The following is a 21,521-nucleotide window of genomic DNA, read 5'->3' on the forward strand; positions in this document are numbered from 1 at the left end:
GTCACACGGGCGAGCAGCGGAGCTAGGCATGCGGGAGATGTAGGGGATTTTCCCCCCGCTGTGGGGTGGGGCGTTGCGCTAGGCGAGAGGGCCGGCCCACTCCATGCGACCCAAGAGCGCGATCTAGCGGCACGGGAGACCGCCCCGATCAGGGCTTCCGAGCAGTGGACCGAAGCCTGGCATTGTCCCTAAAACAATAGTAGAAGGCAGAAAAGGAACAAATCAAGTTCAAGGCATTGCCAGGAAACCCGCTGTGTGATACTGCAATTGGTGCCGCACTACGGGGCAAATACCTGACAGCACTACTCTACAACTTAACCCTAACAGGAAAATCATAACCTTTTTTCTAGGAAAGGAGCATCACCTTGAATTCCAATTTCTCAAATTAATAAAAATAATCACGACACATATTCACCCCAGCCAACATCTACGCATGTTTTTTTTCCCATCGAAGCACGCATGCTAACGATCACAGAACTGAACAAGTCACTACAGGAAACTTCAAAACTCCACCTCATACATAACCCAAAAATAGAAAGAAGGTCAGGCCCTCAGGCTCGACAACAACACCACGAGAGCAAGGAGATCATACCAGCCCCCTATTTATGTCAAAGCTCTAATCACAGTATAACTGGAAAGGGAAAAGGCATAGCTGGAATCACAGTATCACAACCACTTCATTACATACGGAAAGGTAACCAGGATGATCGCAAAAGACATCCCCCAAGACCCAAACACCGGGCCAAATGCAGCAACAGCAAAACCTTCACTTTGTTACCGCAGGGTTGTCGCCAGTAGCATCTCCAAGGACTCTCATCAGATCCACAGAATCGGTCCTCAGCAGCTCAGCCCCTCTCTTCAGCGCATCGAGGCCCCTGTCTCCTGAAGCCCTGCCCATGAGAGCAAAGCATATATGCGTTCGCTGTTTGGACATTCAGACCATGGAGACTGTTTTCTTGCGAGTTGGTTTGGTTATTTCATCCATAGATAACAGTTGCAGTCTTGGCGTATTTAATTAACCCACTTTCCATTCTCAGCCTATTTCAGTCCTCAGCTACAAGCTGAAATGTAAGCAACACCACAATCTGATTGCATTACATGTCAGATAAATTTGGCTCTGCTTTGGGAAGGGATGCCTGCAAAACACCCGCCACAAAAAACTAACACCATTAATGCAAAATGATCCAATGATTCCTACTGCCTAAAGTTGTCGATAAGATCATGTCTTTCCTTCTACCAGAAAATGATCTAACTCCGATCACAGCCAGTTAGATACATAGACAAAATTTTGATTTGCGGTGGTTATTATTACAAATGGTGTACTGGGTGAGATCAATACCGTGTTGACATCCAATCCATGTGGCACGACAATGTAGTTACCAAATAAATTTTTCATATGACGCAAGCCCTTCACTATGTCAACGTTATTTTTGGACCATCAAAATTAATTACTATGCTAGTGCTGTTCCTAACACACACACAAAAAAAAAATACAAGTCCAGAGATTCAAACTTCTATCCCTGCTAGGTTGGATAGCCTAAACATGCAAATGACAATCTCATAAACACCTTTCTCTATTCACCAAATGTTCTTTGGAGATAACAGCTCTATAAGGGAAACCCACATACCTTAGGGAGAAAGTGAAGCTTACTGCCTTTGATAAATACATAGTTGAACAGAATCTATTTTGCGGAAATAGCACAACTTCTCTAAATAGGAAAGATGCCAATTTCATAAATAATGATGGTGTGGCACATATAACATTGGTGATATACAAACTCACAACTTCCCAACCTACAAAACCGTATCCATAACAGAGATCAAAGATCAAAATATAACGAACCTATTAACTTGAAAAAAAAAGATCAAAACGTATCTGCCTCATGATAGTGATTGCATTCTGAAGCTTTGAAGCCTAAAAACTATCGGTACAGTGTAACCAACCAGAGATAGTTGCCGGGCATTCATATCACTCCCATAATCCATAACATAACTTTAGCTTGCATGATTGCATTGCACCCAGCCCTGCTGGCTGCTGTCTTCTTCTATAAGCTCCGATGTGCCTAATCCAAATAACAATTATCTTTGGATTAAGGAAAAATGTCACATGCAAGACGGTATAGAAAAGTAAACCAGATATCATACGTCACGAACGTCAATTCCATCCAAGTAAGATGTGTACAATAGGATCATCCTCATAATTCATCAATCAGATGTTTCAGGTGCATTAACTTGAGACATCCTATCTGAGTAGTCAAGTAGAGATTTGTAAATTGCCATGTTGGTTGTTGGCTGTAAAGAGCAAAAGCAGCTGCATTCAGTCAAGAGTATTAGGACAAAATCCTTATGAACGGGGATATTATAGTATCACTGAATGATTGTAAACAGTAACCGAAACTTGCATCGAGTAGTCAAGTAGAGACTTCAGACCACCCTTGTTATAAAGAGTGAAAGTAGGTGCATTCAGCCCAGCGTATTAGGACAAAATTATTATGAACAGTATATCGTAGTGAATGATTTTATAAATAGTAGTAGTAACTATGCCATGCATCCATCACTTCAAGAAATTGCTGCTGTCGAAATCATCAATTTGATCAGTTTCTTCTGTAACCAGGAATAGATAATTGCATGTATAATAAAATGAAAATGATTGAATGGACACGTCCAGCTCGCTAAGCCTATGACAATAAGGCTATTCTACTACCAAACAGGAGGTGTCAGATCTGTTGGCGAGGATTCACTTCCGTTGTGGTGACAATAAGGTAATCTTACTGCCTCTAGTAAACTTGCAGACATGAAGCATGCCACAACAACTATCTTCGGATTCTAAAATAAATATGCACTACGTATCAATTAGAGTATATCTAGCACCTGCATCCAGAGAAAACTTCAGGAATGAAGGGCCACTATTTTTACTGAATCGTGTTTACTATAACCAGAAGGGCTCTTACATCATAGGTTGAAAAACTATTTATCCTGGTCACATAAGAATTACAATACTACAGCACTCCATAAATTCCAGAACATATAATCTCAAGGAATTCATTTCACTGCACTATTACTCAGCAAGCCAGCATGCATTTTAAACTTGCAAGACCATAATCAGCAGGTGCAATGAGAGGCAGAGAGCTTGTAGTCAATGAACCCGACAATGAGATATGAATATCAAACCAATGTTTCATTCAAGTGAGACCTGCAACTCCATTTAACACGCCAAGCAGGAGAGGAGAGGGCACCCTAGCTCTTGCTTCTTCCTTTTTCCAATGCAGAGCAACTTCCTGTCTGATCCACCATCACAATTTTGAAAGGACCAGGACGGTGGTCCATCAGGTCTTAGTGCATTGTGTGATACTGAAGTTGCATTTCGAAAAGAACCAACAACAACAGATATCAAAGATTAAGCCAGAATGCCAGATCCATCTTGTATGCAAGAGGCAAAATCTGAAAGATCATACTCACTCTGCCACCATCTTGCATACAGAACAACTTACAGAATCTGTTACTAATGATCTAGTCATACAACTCAGAAGCATAACAGAAACTAACAAAGGAGGATATATGATGATTCCACCTTGGAGAAACAGCAACACTGATCCCCGAGTATTTTTCACCTATGAGCAGGCACTCGGAGCTCGCCCCCAAAGCAGCCACCATCTGGTACGGCGCCCGCTGTTGGGGACTACTCACCTCACTGTCCGGGATGAGCTGAAGACGTTGCGGAGGCCGGCGCCCTCGGGGTGGGCGGCGATGCTGAAGAGCGCCACGCTGGGGAGGGGAACCTCGCGCAGCCACCGGCGGTTTGACGCAGCGGAAGGGCCGAGGGCGCCGGAGACGGCGGCGCGAGGTAGGTAGCTAGCTAGGGTTTGGAGCGAGCGAGGGGCGACGGTTAGGTCGGACCCGAATCAGGAGGATCGTGATTCCGGTTTGGTCACGGGCCCACGATTCGGTGACTGAGTAAACACAAGAGGATGGGGCCGACACTCCGGCTGCTGCTCGGCCCGCGCAGCCGCTGCTGCCTGGCACGGCCGTCGCCGGAGCCCGGAGAGACGAGCGCCCCACCTCTCATCCCAGAAAAGAAAAAAAGAATTTTCTTTTTCTTTTTGGCGTAGGCGTGGCAACCAAAAAGAAAAATGATACTTAGAAGGAAAAAAACTATAGACTGGGCCGCACTGGGTCGAGCCCATAGGCTTCATACTAGAGAGAGTTAGAGAGAGCCCAATCCCTTTTCTGTTAAATTCCGTTGCTCTTCTTCGTCCTCTCCCGCTCGTGCTCCCTTTTCCTCCCTGTCTCTGCAACAGCCACAGCCCTCCTCCTGCTCCTGCTCCTCTTCCTCCGCCCGTTTCCCGTTTCGCGCTTCGCAATGGCTGATCGGGAGACTCCGGGGAGTCCGAGCACCACCTGGGTGCAGGGGTTTCGCCTGTTCTTGGGCCGCCTGACCAAGAACCGGCGAGGCGCCAAGGTAGGGCACGCCGGCCCCGGTGAGCCCACGCTCGTCCCTCCGCCGCCCCCGCCGCACGACTCCGAGGTCGTGGAAGCCTTCGCCGGCGACGAGGCCAAGGCCGACGCCAACAAAGGGCGCCCACGCCGAAGGGGCAAGAACAAGAACAAGAAACAGAACGCAGGCGCCATCAACTCAACGGGCCCGAAGCAAGAGGGTCAGGACGATCCCGCCTCCGAGGACAGCACGCTCGCCCCTCCAGTCATCATCATCGCCGCCGCCCAGGAGATCCCGGCGGTCGTGCCCGCCGTCGTCGTCGAGGAGGCCCGAAGGAGCAAGGCCAAGAACCAGGCCCAAGGGACGCTCAAGCAGGAAGATGCGCTGGGCGAGCGCGGGTCGTTGGCCCCTCCGGTCACCATCGCCGCCACCCAGGACCAGGAGCTCCCCACCGCCGAGACCGACACGGAAGGTTGGCAGGTAGTAGCAGGAAAGAAGCGGCATGGCGGACGGGACGAGCGTCCTGCCCAAGGACTCGCCCCTACCGCCCAGCACAGGCATGAGCCCAAGAAGCAGCCGCCGCGCTGGAGCTGGACGGCAGGCCCTTCTCGCCCGACGCCTCAGCATCATGCTCCAGCGTACCCTGCGTCGACTCGTTCCAAGCCGACTCCGCCGCGAATCGCTGCACAGGTACGATCGCTTGATCCTGCTCATGTTCAATCTTCAGTAATCAGCTGTACGCATATCGGTTCAGATACTTCATTTCAGGTTTCAGTGTGATGTTTTCGTCAGATACTTCCTTAGTGATTGTTCAGAAACTTCACTTCAGATATTTTTGATGCCAATTGGAAAGAAAATGCTTATGTTGATCCCCTTAACATCAACATCAACTTATATGTTATCAATCTATGGTCATAAGCTAGTCGTCTTTCTGCTTAACATCAATATGATGTTCTGTTCAACAGCAGCCGCGCTGGACGCCTTCTCGTCAGACGCCTCAGCGTCACGATCGTCGATCTCCTCCGTGCCCTGCCGCTGCTTCGGCTCCTTCCAATTCCAAGTCCACTCCTCCGCGAATTACTGTCCAGGTACAATCGTTGATCCTTCGATCTTCACTAATCTGTATGCATATGGGTTCAGAGAATTCACTTTCAGGTTTCAATGTGGTGTTTCGTTAGTGCATCGCCTCAGTCGACTTCAGATATTGTGTTAGTGCAACTCAATATGATGTTCTGTTCAAGCATACCAGCAAATGCACTCACTTTTGGTTTGCTTTCCTAAGCTGCTGACTTTTCTTCTGATATCACCTAACCACGTGAAAATGGAGCTCTCCAAAGCTCTCTGTACCTCCAAATTAACTTCAGGTTTCAATGTGGTGTTTCGTTAGTGCACCGCACAATTAACTTCAGATATTGTGTTAGTGCAATTCAATGTGATTTCTGTTCAAAGCATACAAGCAAATGCACACACTTTTGGTGTGTTTTCCTAAGCTGCTGACTTTTCTTTTGATATTACCTGACCAAGTGAAAATGGTCCTCTCCAAAGTTGTCTGTACCTTATGCTCAATTCCACAACATTGTCTGTAGACAAAGCTAGTCATGTTTTATCATTCTCTCTTTCTGCTTAACATCAACTAGTATGCTCCTAATGTTGTACAAGCATACAACTACAAGCTTAAGGTGCAATTCAGTATGATGTTCTGTTCAAGCATACAAGCAAATGCACACGCTTTTGGCTTATTTTCCTAAGCTGCTGGGTTTTCTTTTGATACTACTGCTATAACGGCCTGCACCAGTTAGTTGCCCCTGTAGTAAAATCCTTTAATTAATATTTCGAGTCAAAATGTTGTACATATATGATTAATTAATTATGGTAGCACGTACAAATTGAATATTTCTTGAGTGCGGGCTGGAGTGGTAGAGAGCCGTGCAAGTACTGAATCAAATCATAATTTTGTAGCATGGTAAAAGAGAAGAAGAAGATGATGATTTGGGTATCGAGAGGATGGACGAGGAGGAGGATAGTGAAAGAGAAGAAGAAACAGGTGATGAGGAGTATAATGGAAGAGAAGAAGACGATGAGATGCATCTCAGCTACTGGATAAAAAATAAGGAGATCAAGAGTAAGGATAAAAGTAAAACTTTGTGCCTAATTTGCTACTTGGAGCGGAGGGACCCGGTTGCTGAAATTGCCAACAAAGAGATTGAGGTCCCTTTCTCTATCTGTTCTGTCTTATCATCTATGAATTACCAATATCATATTGTCACATATATCTAATCACCAAAATATGTTTATCTTCCCTTTAGATCGAGCGTCATCTCAGAAATGTTCACAAGATGCAGAAGAGGAAAGGTTATCGGTGCCAAAGTAAAGGTTGCTGGGTGAGAGCTAGAAACAGAAGAGATATCGGCAGGCACAAATTTCTATGCCACAATCTATAGAGATTCTTGAGCTGTTCTTCAATCAGTTTGGATAGGAGTATCAGCCATGACAATACTCTCAAATCTTACCTTGAATTCCGGTTGATTGTAGCAGGTTAATGAAGCACTGCAGTACTAATTAGTCAGCTCGGGTAGTAAACTCATTGATGTACTATGAATTTTGGGTTGTGCTTTGAATCTGGTATAGTGCCAAAATAGGGAATATGTTCTGTTCTAGATCATGCATTCTATACTTCTTACATTTAGGCTTTGACTCTTTTGTTCATGAAAACAGAAACTCTCAGTTTTTAGGGCGTGAGAGCGAGGTGACAAAAAGAGAATACAAACCGGTTAAGGCTTCTGACTCTTTGTGCGTGAAAACAGAGAATCTCAGGTTTACAGTGTGAGAGCGACATGACGAAATCAGAATACAAATTTTCAACAAGTACTAGTTCTTGTAATTTAATTTCCTTCATGCGAATTGTGCGGTCGACGTATCGCCCGGCAGCTCCTCCTTGCGCCATCTTTTGAAGGTCGCCAACAACATAGCATCCATCTATCTGTGCAGAGAAGCACATGAAACAGAAAGAACACCGTTAGCTTCAACAGCACCAAAAAGCTGTGGGATTGGTTAGAAGTATCGATCACCACCACCCAAAAAACAATAACAGATAACAGATAACTCTGCCCAGACCTTTAGTGATCACTGAAGACAACCTGCTTCTGCTTATAGAATTGCAGTACAGCTGAAACTGAGTAAATTGCATAAAACCACCACTTTAAAGGGTAGGTTTGCGAAAAATACTAGGATACATTTTTGCTGCAGAAAACACCACATCTCGCGTAATGGTCTTGCAAAAATCACTGATCGGCGGATCTGGCTCTGTTAAGTGAGATTATGACATATCGGCCCTTTTTTTGCCTACATGGCGTAACATTTCGTGGTAGATCAATTTTAGTCTAAATTTACAAACTAGTCCATATATTTTGCACAGACACCCCTAAATCAAATAGAAAAAAGCAATCAGCTCCCTCCCCTTCTTCCCGTCTCCTTCCTCCCTCCACTCTCTTTCCCCCGCACGGCCGCCGTCGTATTCCCGCCACGGTCGTCGTCCTCCCGAGCTCGCACCGGAGCAAGCAGCAACGGCGGAGCTCCAGCACCGTCCTCGTATTCCCGCCACGGCCGCCGTCCTCCCGAACTCGCACCGGAGCAAGCAGCAGCGGCGGAGCTCCAGCACCCCCCTCGTATTCCTGCAACGGCTGCCGTCCTCCCGAGCTCGAGATCGATCTAGGGAGATGGGGCATGTGTGGAGCAGTGCGGCGGTGGCGCGGCTTGTAGAGCGGCGGGCGCGGGCAGAGCAGGGCGGCGGTGGCGCGGCTAGCATGGAGGGGGCGCGCGGCCGGGCAGAGGCCAGGAGCGCGGGCGACCGGGCAGGAGGTGAGCGCGGCGGCGCAGGGGCGCGCGCGGGCGGCCGAGCAGGGGCGCGCCCGGCCGGCCAGGCAAGTGCGGGAGTGCGGTGGCGGCTGTCTGTGGTCGCCGGACAGGGGAAGGCCTTGGGCAGCACAGGGGAAAATTGTTGAGGGGGTTTTCTCTTTTTTACCCATCTAGCATTTTTTTTTGGTAAAACGGTATACCACGTCAGCGAAAAGTGGGACTCATCTGTCATAAACGCACTTAAACGAGCCAGATCCGCCGATCAGTGGTTTTTGCAAGACCATTACGCGAGATGTGGTGTTTTCTGCAGCGAAAATGTATCCCAGTATTTTTCGCAAACCTAGCCCTCAAAGTGGTGGTTTTGTGCAATTTACTCGCTGAAACTGGTATCTAAAGATGATACCACTGGTTTTAAACTCAAGTAGAACAGTCAGCTTAGAGCATAGCGGAATTATAGTTATCAATTGTAAATCTAGCTAGTATAATGCCTTCGCAAATTTGTTCCTCCAATGTATGTATACCTTGAGCTAAATTCTTGAAAGAACTTGGGAAAATCATATGCATGTTGCAGAAATCATTTAACATGCCCGAAATCATTTAACATATGTGAAACTTCCAAAGTTTGGGGCATTTGCACATGTGACACATGAGATTGGCTCTGCATAGGTCATCCAGTTTTCATAATGAAGAGTTAAAGACAAAGAGAGGAGCATAAATTGCTAAAACAATGCATACGCAGATGCACACACACACACTGAGACACAGAAGGTTCATAATCCACTTTTCGGAAAAAGAAAGAAGGTTCATAATCCATGTTCAAAATTAGAAAAAAAAATTGACAGATCGTATGCATCACAGATGTTTGTAAATTATTACACAGAACTTCACAATTTCTTATACGGATGGAAATTCTTTGTAGTGGAACTTTTGAAGTAAAAAACTACAGGGACAAAATAGGTGATGTATGCTGAGACATGAATAGTGAATTTGCTACTCAGTATACCTTGTTTTACTGTAGAAAGTTGTTAAGGTCCAATGCATACAACACAGAGAACTTCATACTTATTCATTTTACAATTAAGCGATGCTTTGAACAGACTTTCAGTCAAAAATTTGAAAATATGACTGATATTTGTTCCAAATATTTAGATCGAAAACTTGAAAATCATAGTATAGCTTTGTCTTCAAAACTTGGGTTTTGTACCTATATCACAGTAGAAATTAGTGGCTAAAGTTGCATCACGAAGACCATCTTATTGTCCAAAATGTATTTTTTTTGGTGAACCAGACTGCCAGAGGGGGTATCAAATATATCTGCATTATATATCCACTGTGGGGTGGCGATTAATTTTTAGCGAGCTTGAGTTGATATTAAGAATAGGTTCATTCAGTTATCATGAATAAATAATTTATAGAACATAAAAGAAAGCAAAGCTTGGCAGGATCGAGGAAGTTTATTTAACATGAACAGATTTTTTGTCAGTTTCAGGGCCTAATCCGAGTCTACACTAAACTTCGACTTGTTTACCTAAATGTTGCAATTCACCATCACAAGCTCTTTGAAGAAACTTTGCAGCTAGGATAAAGAAGCTACATCATTCATCCACAGTATCTTAACAAGGAAACAGTAGCAGAGGCATAAACAGTTAAACATGGCAGAATGATCAACAAATAATTGGCACGCTAAAAATCAAAAGGGAAAAATGCTACCGTGTATGTTTTAATGAGCATGCCAACAAAAACCCACTCACAGTACTGCTCAGTCTGAAGTATAGACCCCAAACTGTTGTAGTGTAATCTTGACAAATTTAAAGTAGCACATGAAAACTATATTGTAATCACATATGTTGCTCTTCAATCTTAAATTTATATTTAGTTCTGATTTCTGAATAGGGACTGGCAGTGGCACTAACTACATGCGCCAACAATGTCTAGTAATAATAATGTCAATCATTTGTGGCTAGTATGTAACATGCAAAACATCACAATCTAATAAATGATTCAAGCGCAATAAAGCAACAAGGTAATCAAAATATCCCTTACTCAAGAGAATAAAGAAGATATTGGAGAAACAATACTCCGCCAGACATGCCTGTGGGTAGATAGAGACCAAAAACTATGATTGTTGTACGATAGCACACATAGGAAAATACACCAAAAGATATTTCTATTTCTGATTGTTATTTCTTGAACATGCTTAAAAAATGCTTGACTGAAAAACTATTTTCATAATTTGGACGAAGTAAAATTCTCCCCTAGCAAATCTTTGGATTCAGGTGTAAATGCCATGAACAGAGTAAGTCGACTTTTCAGCTAGATTTTAAAATACAACAAATCCTAGACACTGCAAGGATTCTATCTAAAGAAGAGGGAAACTATTTGTGCACCATATATATCTTAATTTTTAAAAGAGTAGATTGTAAGCAATATATCAACTACAAATGTTTAGTATTGTGGACAGATGTACTATCTATACCAATATAAAAAGAGCGACTTGCGAGATCCAGCAGCGATTCAATGATTGGATAGCCGATCTCGGTATCCGAGAGTTAGATAGGGTGGGGCAAGGTTTATGTGGACAAACCGCCAGTTGGACCCAACCCAGAGTGTCCTTGACCGCGTATTCGTGTCCCCGGAGTGGGAACTTCGGTTCCCCCTTGCGTGCTTGTGGACCATCACCCGCATCGGCTCGAACCACGTGCCCCTGCTTCTTTCCTCCAGTGATGACCGTCCTAGGCCTCCCTCGAGGTTCCGCTTTGAATCCTTTTGGCTTCGGCAACCCGGATTCATCGGAGCGGTGAACAACCATTGGGTGGCCGCACGGTCGGAGCCCCATCGTCAGATGTCGGCTGTGGATGAGTGGCACTTCCTGGCTAAGCGATCTAGACAATTCATGAAGGGGTGGGGAGCCAATTTAGGTCGTGACCTCAAGATCCATAAGGGGGCCCTTCTCACGGAGATTCAAGTCCTGCACCTGAAGGCTGATGTTGCAGGCTTGTCTTCGGAGTCCCCAAATTACCCACCCGAACCAGATCGTGTTCATTAAGGGTCGGTATATCTTGGATGGGATCCTGGTGCTCCATGAGGTTATTCATGAAGTCAAGAGGAAGCTGATACGTCTCCAACATATCTATAATTTTTTATTGTTCCATGCTGTTATATGATCAATCTTGGATATTTTATATACATTTACTAACAACTTTATATTATTTTTTGGGACTAACCTATTGACATAGTACCTAGTGTTAGTTGTTGTTTTTTGCTTATTTTTTTACTTTGCAGAATATCAATACCAAACGAAGTCCAAATGCCACAAAACTTTTTGGAGATTTTTTCTGGCAGGAAACACCCAAGAAGCTTCTGGAGGGCACGAGGGGACGCTCGTGGGGACCACTAGGCAACAAGGCGTGCCAGGGACCTCAGGTGCGCCCTGGTGGGTAGTGGGGCCCACGGGCACCCCCTTGACCTACCTCCACCTTTATAAATACTCTAAAATCCCCAAAACCCTAGGGAGGTCGACGAAACACTTTTTCCGCTGCTGCAAGTTCCAGAACCCTGAGATCCAATCTAGAGGCTTTTTCCGCACTCTGCCGGAGGGGGAAACAATCACGGAGGGGTTCTTCGTCATCCTTACTGCCCCACCGATGATGCGTGAGTAGTTTACCATAGACCTACGGGTCCGTAGTTAGTAGCTAGATGGCTTCTTCTCTCTTTTTGATCTTCAATACAATGTTCTCCTCGATGTTCTTGGAGATCTATTTGATGTAACACTTTTTTGCGGTGTGTTTTTTGAAATCCGATGAATTTTGAGTTTATGATCAGTTCTATCCATGAATATTATTTGAGTCTTTGCTGAACTCTTTTATGCATGATTATTATAGCCTCATATTTCTTCTCCAATTTATTGGTTTGGTTTGGCCAACTAGATTGATTTATCTTGCCATGGGAAGATGTGCTTTGTGATGGGTTCGATCTTGCGGTGCTCAATCTCAGTGACAGAAAGAGACATGACACGCATGTATCGTTGCTATTAAGGATAAAAAGATGGGGTTTATTCATATGTGAGTTCATCTTGTCTACATCATGTCATTGTTCTTATTGCATTACTCCGTTTTTGCATGAACTTAATACACTAGATGCATGTTAGATGGTGGTTGATGTGTGGAGTAATAGTAGTAGACGCAGGCAGGAGTCGCTCTACTAATCTTGGACATTATGCCTATATACATGATCAATGCCTTGGATATCGTCATAATTATTTGCTTTTCTTTGAATTATCCAACAGTAATTTGTTTACCCACCGTATGTTATTTTCTTGAGAGAAGACTCTTGAAAATTACGGCCCCCGGGTCTATTTCCTATCATATATTAAATCTAAAATACCTTGCTGCAATTTTTCTTTTTCTTTATTTTATTTTGTATTTTTGTTAGATCTATTTATCAAAACCTATATAATTTAATCTATCTCAATACCATTGAGGGATTGACAACCCCTATTACGCGTTGGGTTGCAAATTTTTGTTGTTTGTGTGCAGGTGCTATTTACATAGTGTTCCTTGGTTCTCTTATTGGATTGATAACCTTGGTTTCCTAACTAAGGGAAATACTTACCTTTGCTATGCTGCATCATCCTTTCTTCTTCGGGGAAATACCAACGCAGATTACAAGCAATCAGGAAGAATTTTGGCGCCATTGCCGAGGAGACATCATCAACATTTACCAAGTAACCATGCATAAACTCTCATCTCCTTGCAATTACTTTATTTACCATTTGCCTCTCGTTTTCATCTCCCCCACTTCTAATTTTTTTCACAAAAATACAAAAATATTTTTCATTTGCCTTTTTCTTGTTTGATCTTTTATTTGCTTGCGATTTTGTTTGCATAGTCTTAGTGTCTCAGAGAAAGTATTATGATGTTCCCTATCCCAACATCTTGATTGAGATTGAGAAAAATACTAAAGAATACATGACTATGCAATATGAGCACAATAATTTTTTTACCGAAGAGCTTAAATAACACTCTGTTTTGTTAGATGCTATAACGAAACAACTTGATCATGTCAGCAAAGAAGTTGCTAATCTCCAATCTCAGTATACTCATACTTAAAATTTGCTAGGAAAAATATCCGATGCACAAGCTACGTTAGTAAATCAAATGGCAGCTAAGCCGGAATCTGTATAAGATAGTAATGATGAAGATGTTAAGATGATTGGTGTTTCTTCTATTGATTCCTTGTTTAGTAATATTAAACTTGATGATAAGGGGACTGAATAAGAGTCAAGTTTAGGTAGAAGGCGTCCCCATAATTTGAGGGTGAAAATCTTGTTGAATTTTTTTTTATAAAAGTAGGTTTGGAGAGATAAAAACTTTAACTAGTGATGTGTGAAACACCCACAATGTGGCTATATCTCCCACGTGTCGGGGCACGACTTAGAGGCATAGCCGCATGGTAGTTTTGTCGCAAGAGGGGTAATCTTCACACTATCCCATGTACTGAATAAGAAAGGGATAAAGAGTTGGCTTACAATCGCCACTTCACACAAATAACAAGTTAAACATACATCATCCAGAGTACAATTAAGGTCCGACTACGGAACCAAAATAAAAGAAGACAACCCCAAAAGCTAGATCCCCGATCGTCCCCAACTGGGCACCACTACTGATCAACCGGAAAAGACACAAAACAATGAACAAGATATTCATCGAGCTCCCACTTGAGCTCGGTTGCGTCACCTGCGCTGGTATCATTGGCACCTGCAACTGTTGGAAGTATCCGTGAGTCATGAGGACTCAGAAATCTCACACCCGTGAGATCAAGACTATTTAAGCTTATGGGTAGGATAAGGTAATGAGGTGGAGCTGCAGCAAGCACTAAGCAAGTATGGTGGCTAACATATGCAAATAAGAGCAAGAAGAGAAGCAACACAATGGTCGTGAAGCTAAAAGTGATCAAGAAGTGATCCTGAAACTACTTACGCTCAAACATAACCCAAAATCGTGTTCACTTCCCGGACTCCGCCGAAAAGAGACCATCACGGCTACACACGCGGTTGATGCATTTTAATTAAGTCAAGTGCCAAGTTCTCTACAACCGGATATTAACAAATTCCCATCTGCCACATAACCATGGGCACGGCTTTTGAAAGTTTAAACCCTGCAGAGGTGTCCCAATTTAGCCCATCACAAGCTCTCACGATCAATGAAGGATATTCCTTCTCCCAGAAAGACCCGGCCAGTCTCGGAATCCCGGTTACAAGACATTTCGACAATGTTAAAACAAGACCAGCAAAGCCGCCCGATGTGCCGACAAATCCCAATAGGAGTCGCACGTATCTCGTTCTCAAGGCACACCGGATGAACACTACGTACGCCAACCAAAGATACCCCAAGTTGGCTAGGGGCGGCAACGCAAGTGGCTCTGTTTTGGACCAACACTTAGAGGAGCACTGGCCCGGGGATTAAAATAAAATGCATGACCCTTGAGTCTGCATAACCCAAGGGAAAAGGCTTAGGTGGCAAATGTTAAACCAAGGTTGGGCCTTGCTGGAGGAGTTTTATTCAAAGCGAGCTGTCAAGGGGTTCCCATAACACCCAACCGCGTAAGGAACGCAAAATCAAGGAACATAACACTGGTATGACGGAAACTAGGGCGGCAAGAGTGGAACAAAACACCAGGCATAAGGCCGAGCCTTCCACCCTTTACCAAGTATATAGATGCATTAATTAAAATAAGAGATATTGTGATATCCCCACATATCCATGTACCAACATGAAACAAACTTCAACTTCACCTGCAACTAGCAACGCTATAAGAGGGGCTGAGCAAAAGCGGTAACATAGCCAAACAACGGTTTGCTAGGAAGGCGGTTAGAGGCTTGAGATGGCAATATGGGAGGCATGATAAACAAGTGGTAGATAGCGCGACATAGCGATAGAGCGAACAACTAGAAAGCAAAGATAGAAGTGATTTTGAGGGTATGGTCATCTTGCCTGAGGTCCCGCAAGGAAGGAGAACGAGTCCATGAAGAAGACAAACAGACGTAGTCGAACGAATCCTCACAAACGCGACGTTACCGGAACTAACAAGAAGAAGCAACACCGAAAAGAAGCAAAAAACATGGTAAACAACCATCACATAAACATGGAATGATGCACAATTAAGTATGATGCATGTCCATTTTAATGATTCATGGCATGGCAAAGTGCAACAAGCAATACTACAAATTAAGTGGAGCTCAATATGCAACGAGTTGCATATTGACGAAACACCACAACAATTATTTAGTTCTCTCCCGTTTAAGTACTCAACAAAATTAAATGTTGGTTAGTATGGCAAGGGGTAAAGCATAATAAAACTACTTATCTAGGCAAGTTTAAATGAGGCCGGAACAACAAGCAACAAGTCCGGAAAAATCCTCATATGCATATTATGAATTTGGTACTATTCTGCCCTAAAGCATTTTTTAGAGTTGTTAATGATAACCCACAAGTATAGGGGATCGCAACAGTTTTCGAGGGTAAAGTATTCAACCCAAATTTATTGATTCGACACAAGGGGAGCCAAAGAATATTCTCAAGTATTAGCAGCTGAGTTGTCAATTCAGCCACACCTGGAAACTTAATATCTGCAGCAAAGTGTTTAGTAGCAAAGTAATATGATAGTAGTGGTAATGGTAGAAAAAGGTAACAGTAGTAAAAGTAAATTTTTTGGTATTTTGTAGTGATGATAGCAACAACAACGGGAAAGTAAATAATGAAGGACAATATAGGAAAAGCTCGTAATGCAATGGGTCGGTGATGGAGAATTATGCCGGATGCGGCTCATCATGTAACAGTCATAACCTAGGGTGACACAGAACTAGCTCCAGTTCATTGATAAAATGTAGGCATCTATTCCGAACATATTCATACGTGCTTATGGAAAAGAACTTGCATGACATCTTTTGTCCTACCCTCCCGTGGCAGCGGGGTCCTTACGGAAACTAAGGGATATTAAGGCCTCCTTTTCATAGAGAACCGGAATAAAGCATTAACACATAGTGAATACATGAACTCCTCAAACTACGGTCATCACCAGTAAGTATCCCGATTATTGTCACTTCGGGGTTAACGGATCATAACACATAATAGGTGACTATAGACTTGCAAGATAGGATCAAGAACTCTCATATATTGATGAAAACATAATAGGTTCAGATCTAAAATCATGGCACTCGGGCCCTAGTGACAAGCATTAAGCATAGCAAAGTCATAGCAACATCAATCTCAGAACATAGTGGACACTAGGGATCAAACCCTAACAAAACTAACTCGATTACATGATCGATCCCATCCAACCCATCACCGTCCAGCAAGCCTACGACGGAATTACTCACGCACGGCGGTGATCATCATGAAATTGGTGATGGAGGATGGTTGATGATGACGATGGTGACGGATTCCCCTCTCCGGAGCCCCGAACGGACTCCAGATCAGCCCTCCCGAGAGGTTTTAGGGCTTGGCGGCGGCTCCGTATCGTAAAACGTGATGATTTCTTCTCCCTGATTTTTCTCTCCCTGAAACACAATATATGGAGTTGGAGTTGGATTTGGAGTCGGAGAGGCAACAGGGGGCCCACGAGGTAGGGGGGCGCGCCCTAGGGGGGCATGCGCGCCCCCCACCCTCGTGGAGAGGTGGTGGGCCCCCTGGCCTTCATCATTTGCAGGTATTTTTCATATTTTCTGAAAAGTGGCTCCGTGAAGTTTCAGGTCATTCCGAGTTAGAGTCCAAAACAAGGGCAAAAGTGTTTGGAAAAGTAGATACGACAGAGACGTATCAACTCCCCCAAGCTTAAACCTTTGCTTGTCCTCAAGCAATTCAGTTGACAAACTGAAAGTGATAAAGAAAAACTTTTACAAACCCTGTTTGCTCTTCTTGTTGTAAATATGTAAAGCCAACATTCAAGTTTTCAGCAAAGATTATAACTAACCACATTTGCAATAACGCATAGGTCTCAAGTTTACTCATAGCAATAGCATAATCAACTAGCGAGCCATAATAATAAATCTCGGATGACAACAGTTTCTCAAAACAATCATAAATATGATATAACAAGGTGGTATCCCGGTAGCCCTTTCTGAGACCGCAAAACATAAATGCAGAGCACCTTTAAAGACCAAGGACTGACTAGACATTGTAATTCATGGTAAAAGAGATCTAGTCAAGTCATACTCAATATAAACTAATAGTAATGAATGCAAATGACAGCGGTGCTCTCCAACTGGTGCTTTTTAATAAGAGGATGATGACTCAGCATAAAAGTAAATAGATAGGCCCTTCGCAGAGGGAAGCAGGGATTTGTAGAGGTGCCAGAGCTCGGTTTTGAAACAGAGGTGAATAATATTTTGAGCGATATACTTTCATTGTCAACATAACAACCAAGAGATGGTGATATCTTCCATGCTACACACATTATAGGCGGTTCCCAAACAGAATGGTAAAGTTTATACTCCCCCTTCCACCAACAAGCATCAATCCATGGCTTGCTCGAAACAACGAGTGCCTCCAACTAACAAGAGTCCCAGGGGGAGTTTTCTTTGCAATTATTTTGATTTAGTTTGCATAAAGCATGGGGATGGGCATCCCGGTGACCAGCCATTTATCTCGTGAGTGAGGAGCGGAGTCCACTCCTCCTGAGAATAACCCGCCTAACATGGAGATACGGACAACCCTAGTTGATACATGAGCCATTCGAGCATACAAACCAGGATATTTATTTAAAGGTTTAGAGTTTGGCACATACAAATTTACTTGGAACGGCAGGTAGATACCGTATATAGGTAGGTATAGTGGACTCATGTGGAATAACTTTGGGGTTTAAGGGATTGGATGCACAAGCAGTATTCCCGCTTAGTACATGTGAAGGCTAGCAAAAGACTAGGAAGCGACCAGCTAGAGAGCGACAACAGTCATGAACATGCATTAAAATTAATCAACACCGAATGCAAGCATGAGTAGGATATAATCCACCATGAACATAAATATCGTGAAGGCTATGTTGATTTTGTTTCAACTACATGCGTGAACATGCGCCAAGTCAAGTCACTTAAATCATTCAGAGGAGGATACCACCCTATCATACCACATCATAACTATCTCAATAGCATGTTGGCACGCAAGGTAAACCATTATAACTCATAGCTAATCAAGCATGGCACAAGAAACTATGATCTCTAGTTGTCATCGCAAACATGTTTATTCATAATAGGCTGAATCAGGAACGATGAACTAATCATATTTACAAAAACAAAAGAGGTCGAGTTCATACCAGCTTTTCTCATCTCAGTCAGTCCATCATATATCATCATAATCGCGTTTCACTTGCACGACCGAACGATGTGAATAATAATAGTGCATGTGCATTGGACTAAGCTGGAATCTGTAGGCATTCAATAAACAGGAGAAGACAAGGCAATATGGGCTCTTTTGTCAGATCAACAATAATGCATACAAGAGCCACTTCAACAATTTAATCATGGTCTTCTCCTATCGACCCCCAAAGAAAAGAAAAGAAATAAAACTATTTACACGGGAAAGCTCCCAACAAGCAAAAGAAGAACAAGAAATATTTTTGGGTTTTCTTTTTAATTACTACTACAAGCATGGAAATTAAACTGATTAAAAGCTACAACTAATTTTTTTGGTTTTTCTTAAGGTTTATTAAACACACAAGAAGAAAGCATAAAAAGGAAATTAAACTAGCATGGATGATACAATGAAAAAGTATGAGCACCGACATCTAGCAATGAGTGTGTGAACATAAATGTAATGCTGGTGGGAAATACGTACTCCCCCAAGCTTAGGCTTTTGGCCTAAGTTGGTCTATGGCCACGGCTAGCCTGGTGGATATCCATAATAGTAGCTGGGGTCGTACTGCGATGCAGCGGCTATCACCTGCTGAGCTGCAACGTGGCGACGAGCGGCCTCCTCTCTCCTCTCGTACTCATCTGCCTCCTCTCTGGTAATAGTATATCTTCCTCTTGCCTGATAATCAAAGAAGGCAGGAGCAGGGAGAGTAATACGGACAACATGACGTCTGTCAAAGATTAGTCGATACTGGAGAGGTGATTCGTTCCTCTCGACAAACTGGTGGTGAACCATAGCATTAAAATCTAGATAAGCAGGAGGTAATTCAATATCATCTTCGCGTATGGCTACACCAAGAAAATTAGCGATGCGGGTTGCATAAATTCCTCCAAAGAAATCTCCATTAAATCTATTAAGATGCAACCTACGTGCAACAATGGCTCCCAAATTATAAGATTTATCTCCTAACACAACACTCCTAAGAAAACTGAGGTCAGAGACACACATGTGACATGCCTCATCTTTACCATTAATGCATCTACCTATGAAGAGAGCAAAGTAATGTATAGCAGGAAAGTGAATGCTGGTAGCTTGTGTAATATCTCTAGATTCTCCCACAGTTATGCTAGCAGGAAAATCTCTAAATTCAGATTTGTGAGGATCCCTTATACTACCCCATTGTGGAAGTTTGCATGCAGTGGTAAAATCCTCTAAGTCCATAGTGTAAGAATTATCATAAAGATCAAACAAGACAGTTGGAGAATTACGTGAAGTTGAAAATTCAAACCTCCTCACAAAGGTACTGGTGAGGTTGTGATACTGGCTGCACTTCTCTTCCTCGAAGCTCACGAGATCAGCGTTACACAAATATGCGTTGAATTCTTCCTTAATTCCCGCTCGATCCATAAAGTTCTCAGAAGACCATTCACAAGGACGCACTGGAGCGTCTCTTGGTGGCTCGTCATCAGCATCACGCATTGCAAGCCTGGGTCCTTGCTTCCTTGAAGAACCACCTTGGAACATTTTCCTAAGCATATTTCTTCCTCTGAAAAATTCTGAATTTTTTTAGTAACTTCAAAATAAAAGTAAACCAAACTCAATAATATTGATAGCAACTACTCATACAAGTGCCTAAGGCCTATATCATGCATCAAAACTACTTTTGACCATATAAATTTGACATGCAAGCTTAAGAACAAGGTCACCTAAGAAGCAAAAATTTTCAATGAATAAATCACTAGAACAAAAACTAATTGGACCAATGGAGGAGTCACATACCAAGGAACAATCTCCCCAAGCAGTTTTGTGAGAGGTGCTTTGAGCAAGGAGATCAAAAATGGCAGCAAAACGAGCTTGGACTCGGGTTTGAGCTAGTTGTTCGTGTTTGTGGGAGGAAGAAGAAGTGTATGGGTGAAAGGATAAGTGGAGGAGGGCCACCGTGGGCCCACGAGGCAGGGGGGCGCGCCCAGGGGGGTAGGGCGCGCCCAGGGGGGTAGGGCGCGCCCTCCACCCTCGTGGGCAGGTGGTTGACCCCCCTGCTGTGTTCTCAGTGCCAAATATTCTCAAATATTCTAGAAAAAATCATATTTAAATTTCAGGGCATTTGGAGAACTTTTATTTTCGAGGTATTTTTATGTTGCACGGATAATCAGATAACAGACAGAAAAGTATTTATTTTTATTTTATTTAATATAAATAACAGAAAGTAAAAGTGGGGCACAGAAGGTTGTGCCTTCTAGTTTCATCCATCTCATGATCATCAAAAGGAATCCTCTAACAAGGTTGATCAAGTCTTGTTAACGAACTCATTCCGAATAACATGGAACCGGAGAAATTTCGAATAACACTATGTTACCTCAACGGGGATATGCACATCCCCAATAATAAGAATATCATATTTCTTCTTGACAGTAGGAAGACGAAATTCAAAACCTCCAAATATAATCGATGAATTTTTTCCAATAGAGTTGATACTATGAACTTGAGGTTGTTTCCTCGGAAAGTGTACCGTATGCTCATTACCATTAACATGAAAAGTGACATTGCCTTTAGTGCAATCAATAATAGCTCCTGCAGTATTCAAAAAGGGTCTTCCAAGAATAATAGACATACTATCGTCCTCGGGAATATCAAGAATAATAAATTCCGTTAAAATAGTAACGTTTGCAACTACAACAGGCACATCCTCACAAATACCGACAGGTATAGCAGTTGATTTATCAGCCATTTGCAAAGATATTTCAGTAGGTGTCAACTTATTCAAATCAAGTCTACGATATAAAGAGAGAGGCATAACACTAACACCGGATCTAAGATCACATAAAGCAGTTTTAACATAGTTTCTTTTAATGGAGCATGGTATAGTTGGTACACCGGGATCTCCA

At 43.1% G+C, this 21,521-nt stretch overlaps 1 protein-coding gene and 1 long non-coding RNA gene across 6 annotated transcripts; one reads left to right on the forward strand and one right to left on the reverse strand.

Moving 5' to 3' along the window:
* Window positions 1-362: 362 nt before the first annotated feature.
* On the reverse strand, window positions 363-4,090 carry LOC147986169 (uncharacterized). Of its 5 annotated transcripts, XR_015617070.1 has the most exons (4): window positions 2,146-4,090; window positions 1,945-2,063; window positions 1,629-1,794; window positions 363-1,136 (listed from the first exon to the last, which is right to left on the reverse strand). It is a non-coding gene; the product is annotated as an uncharacterized LOC147986169 (long non-coding RNA). The 5 variants fall into 5 exon arrangements; XR_015617069.1 differs by having other exon boundaries at window positions 1,945-4,090; XR_015617071.1 differs by having other exon boundaries at window positions 1,629-2,292; window positions 3,194-3,746.
* A 256-nt stretch (window positions 4,091-4,346) lies between these two features.
* On the forward strand, window positions 4,347-7,625 carry LOC147986170 (uncharacterized). Its single transcript, XM_087544523.1, has 4 exons — window positions 4,347-5,125; window positions 5,401-5,523; window positions 6,395-6,643; window positions 6,742-7,625. Exons 1-4 carry the CDS (start codon window positions 4,361-4,363, stop codon window positions 6,874-6,876), a joined length of 1,272 nt encoding a protein of 423 aa, XP_087400649.1. The 5' UTR covers window positions 4,347-4,360; the 3' UTR covers window positions 6,877-7,625.
* The last annotated feature ends 13,896 nt before the right edge of the window (window positions 7,626-21,521 follow it).

Source organism: Triticum urartu, chromosome 2A (assembly GCF_056163025.1).
Source record: "Triticum urartu cultivar PI428250 chromosome 2A, HENAU_Tu73, whole genome shotgun sequence".
In the NCBI taxonomy this organism is placed as follows: Eukaryota; Viridiplantae; Streptophyta; class Magnoliopsida; order Poales; family Poaceae; genus Triticum; species Triticum urartu.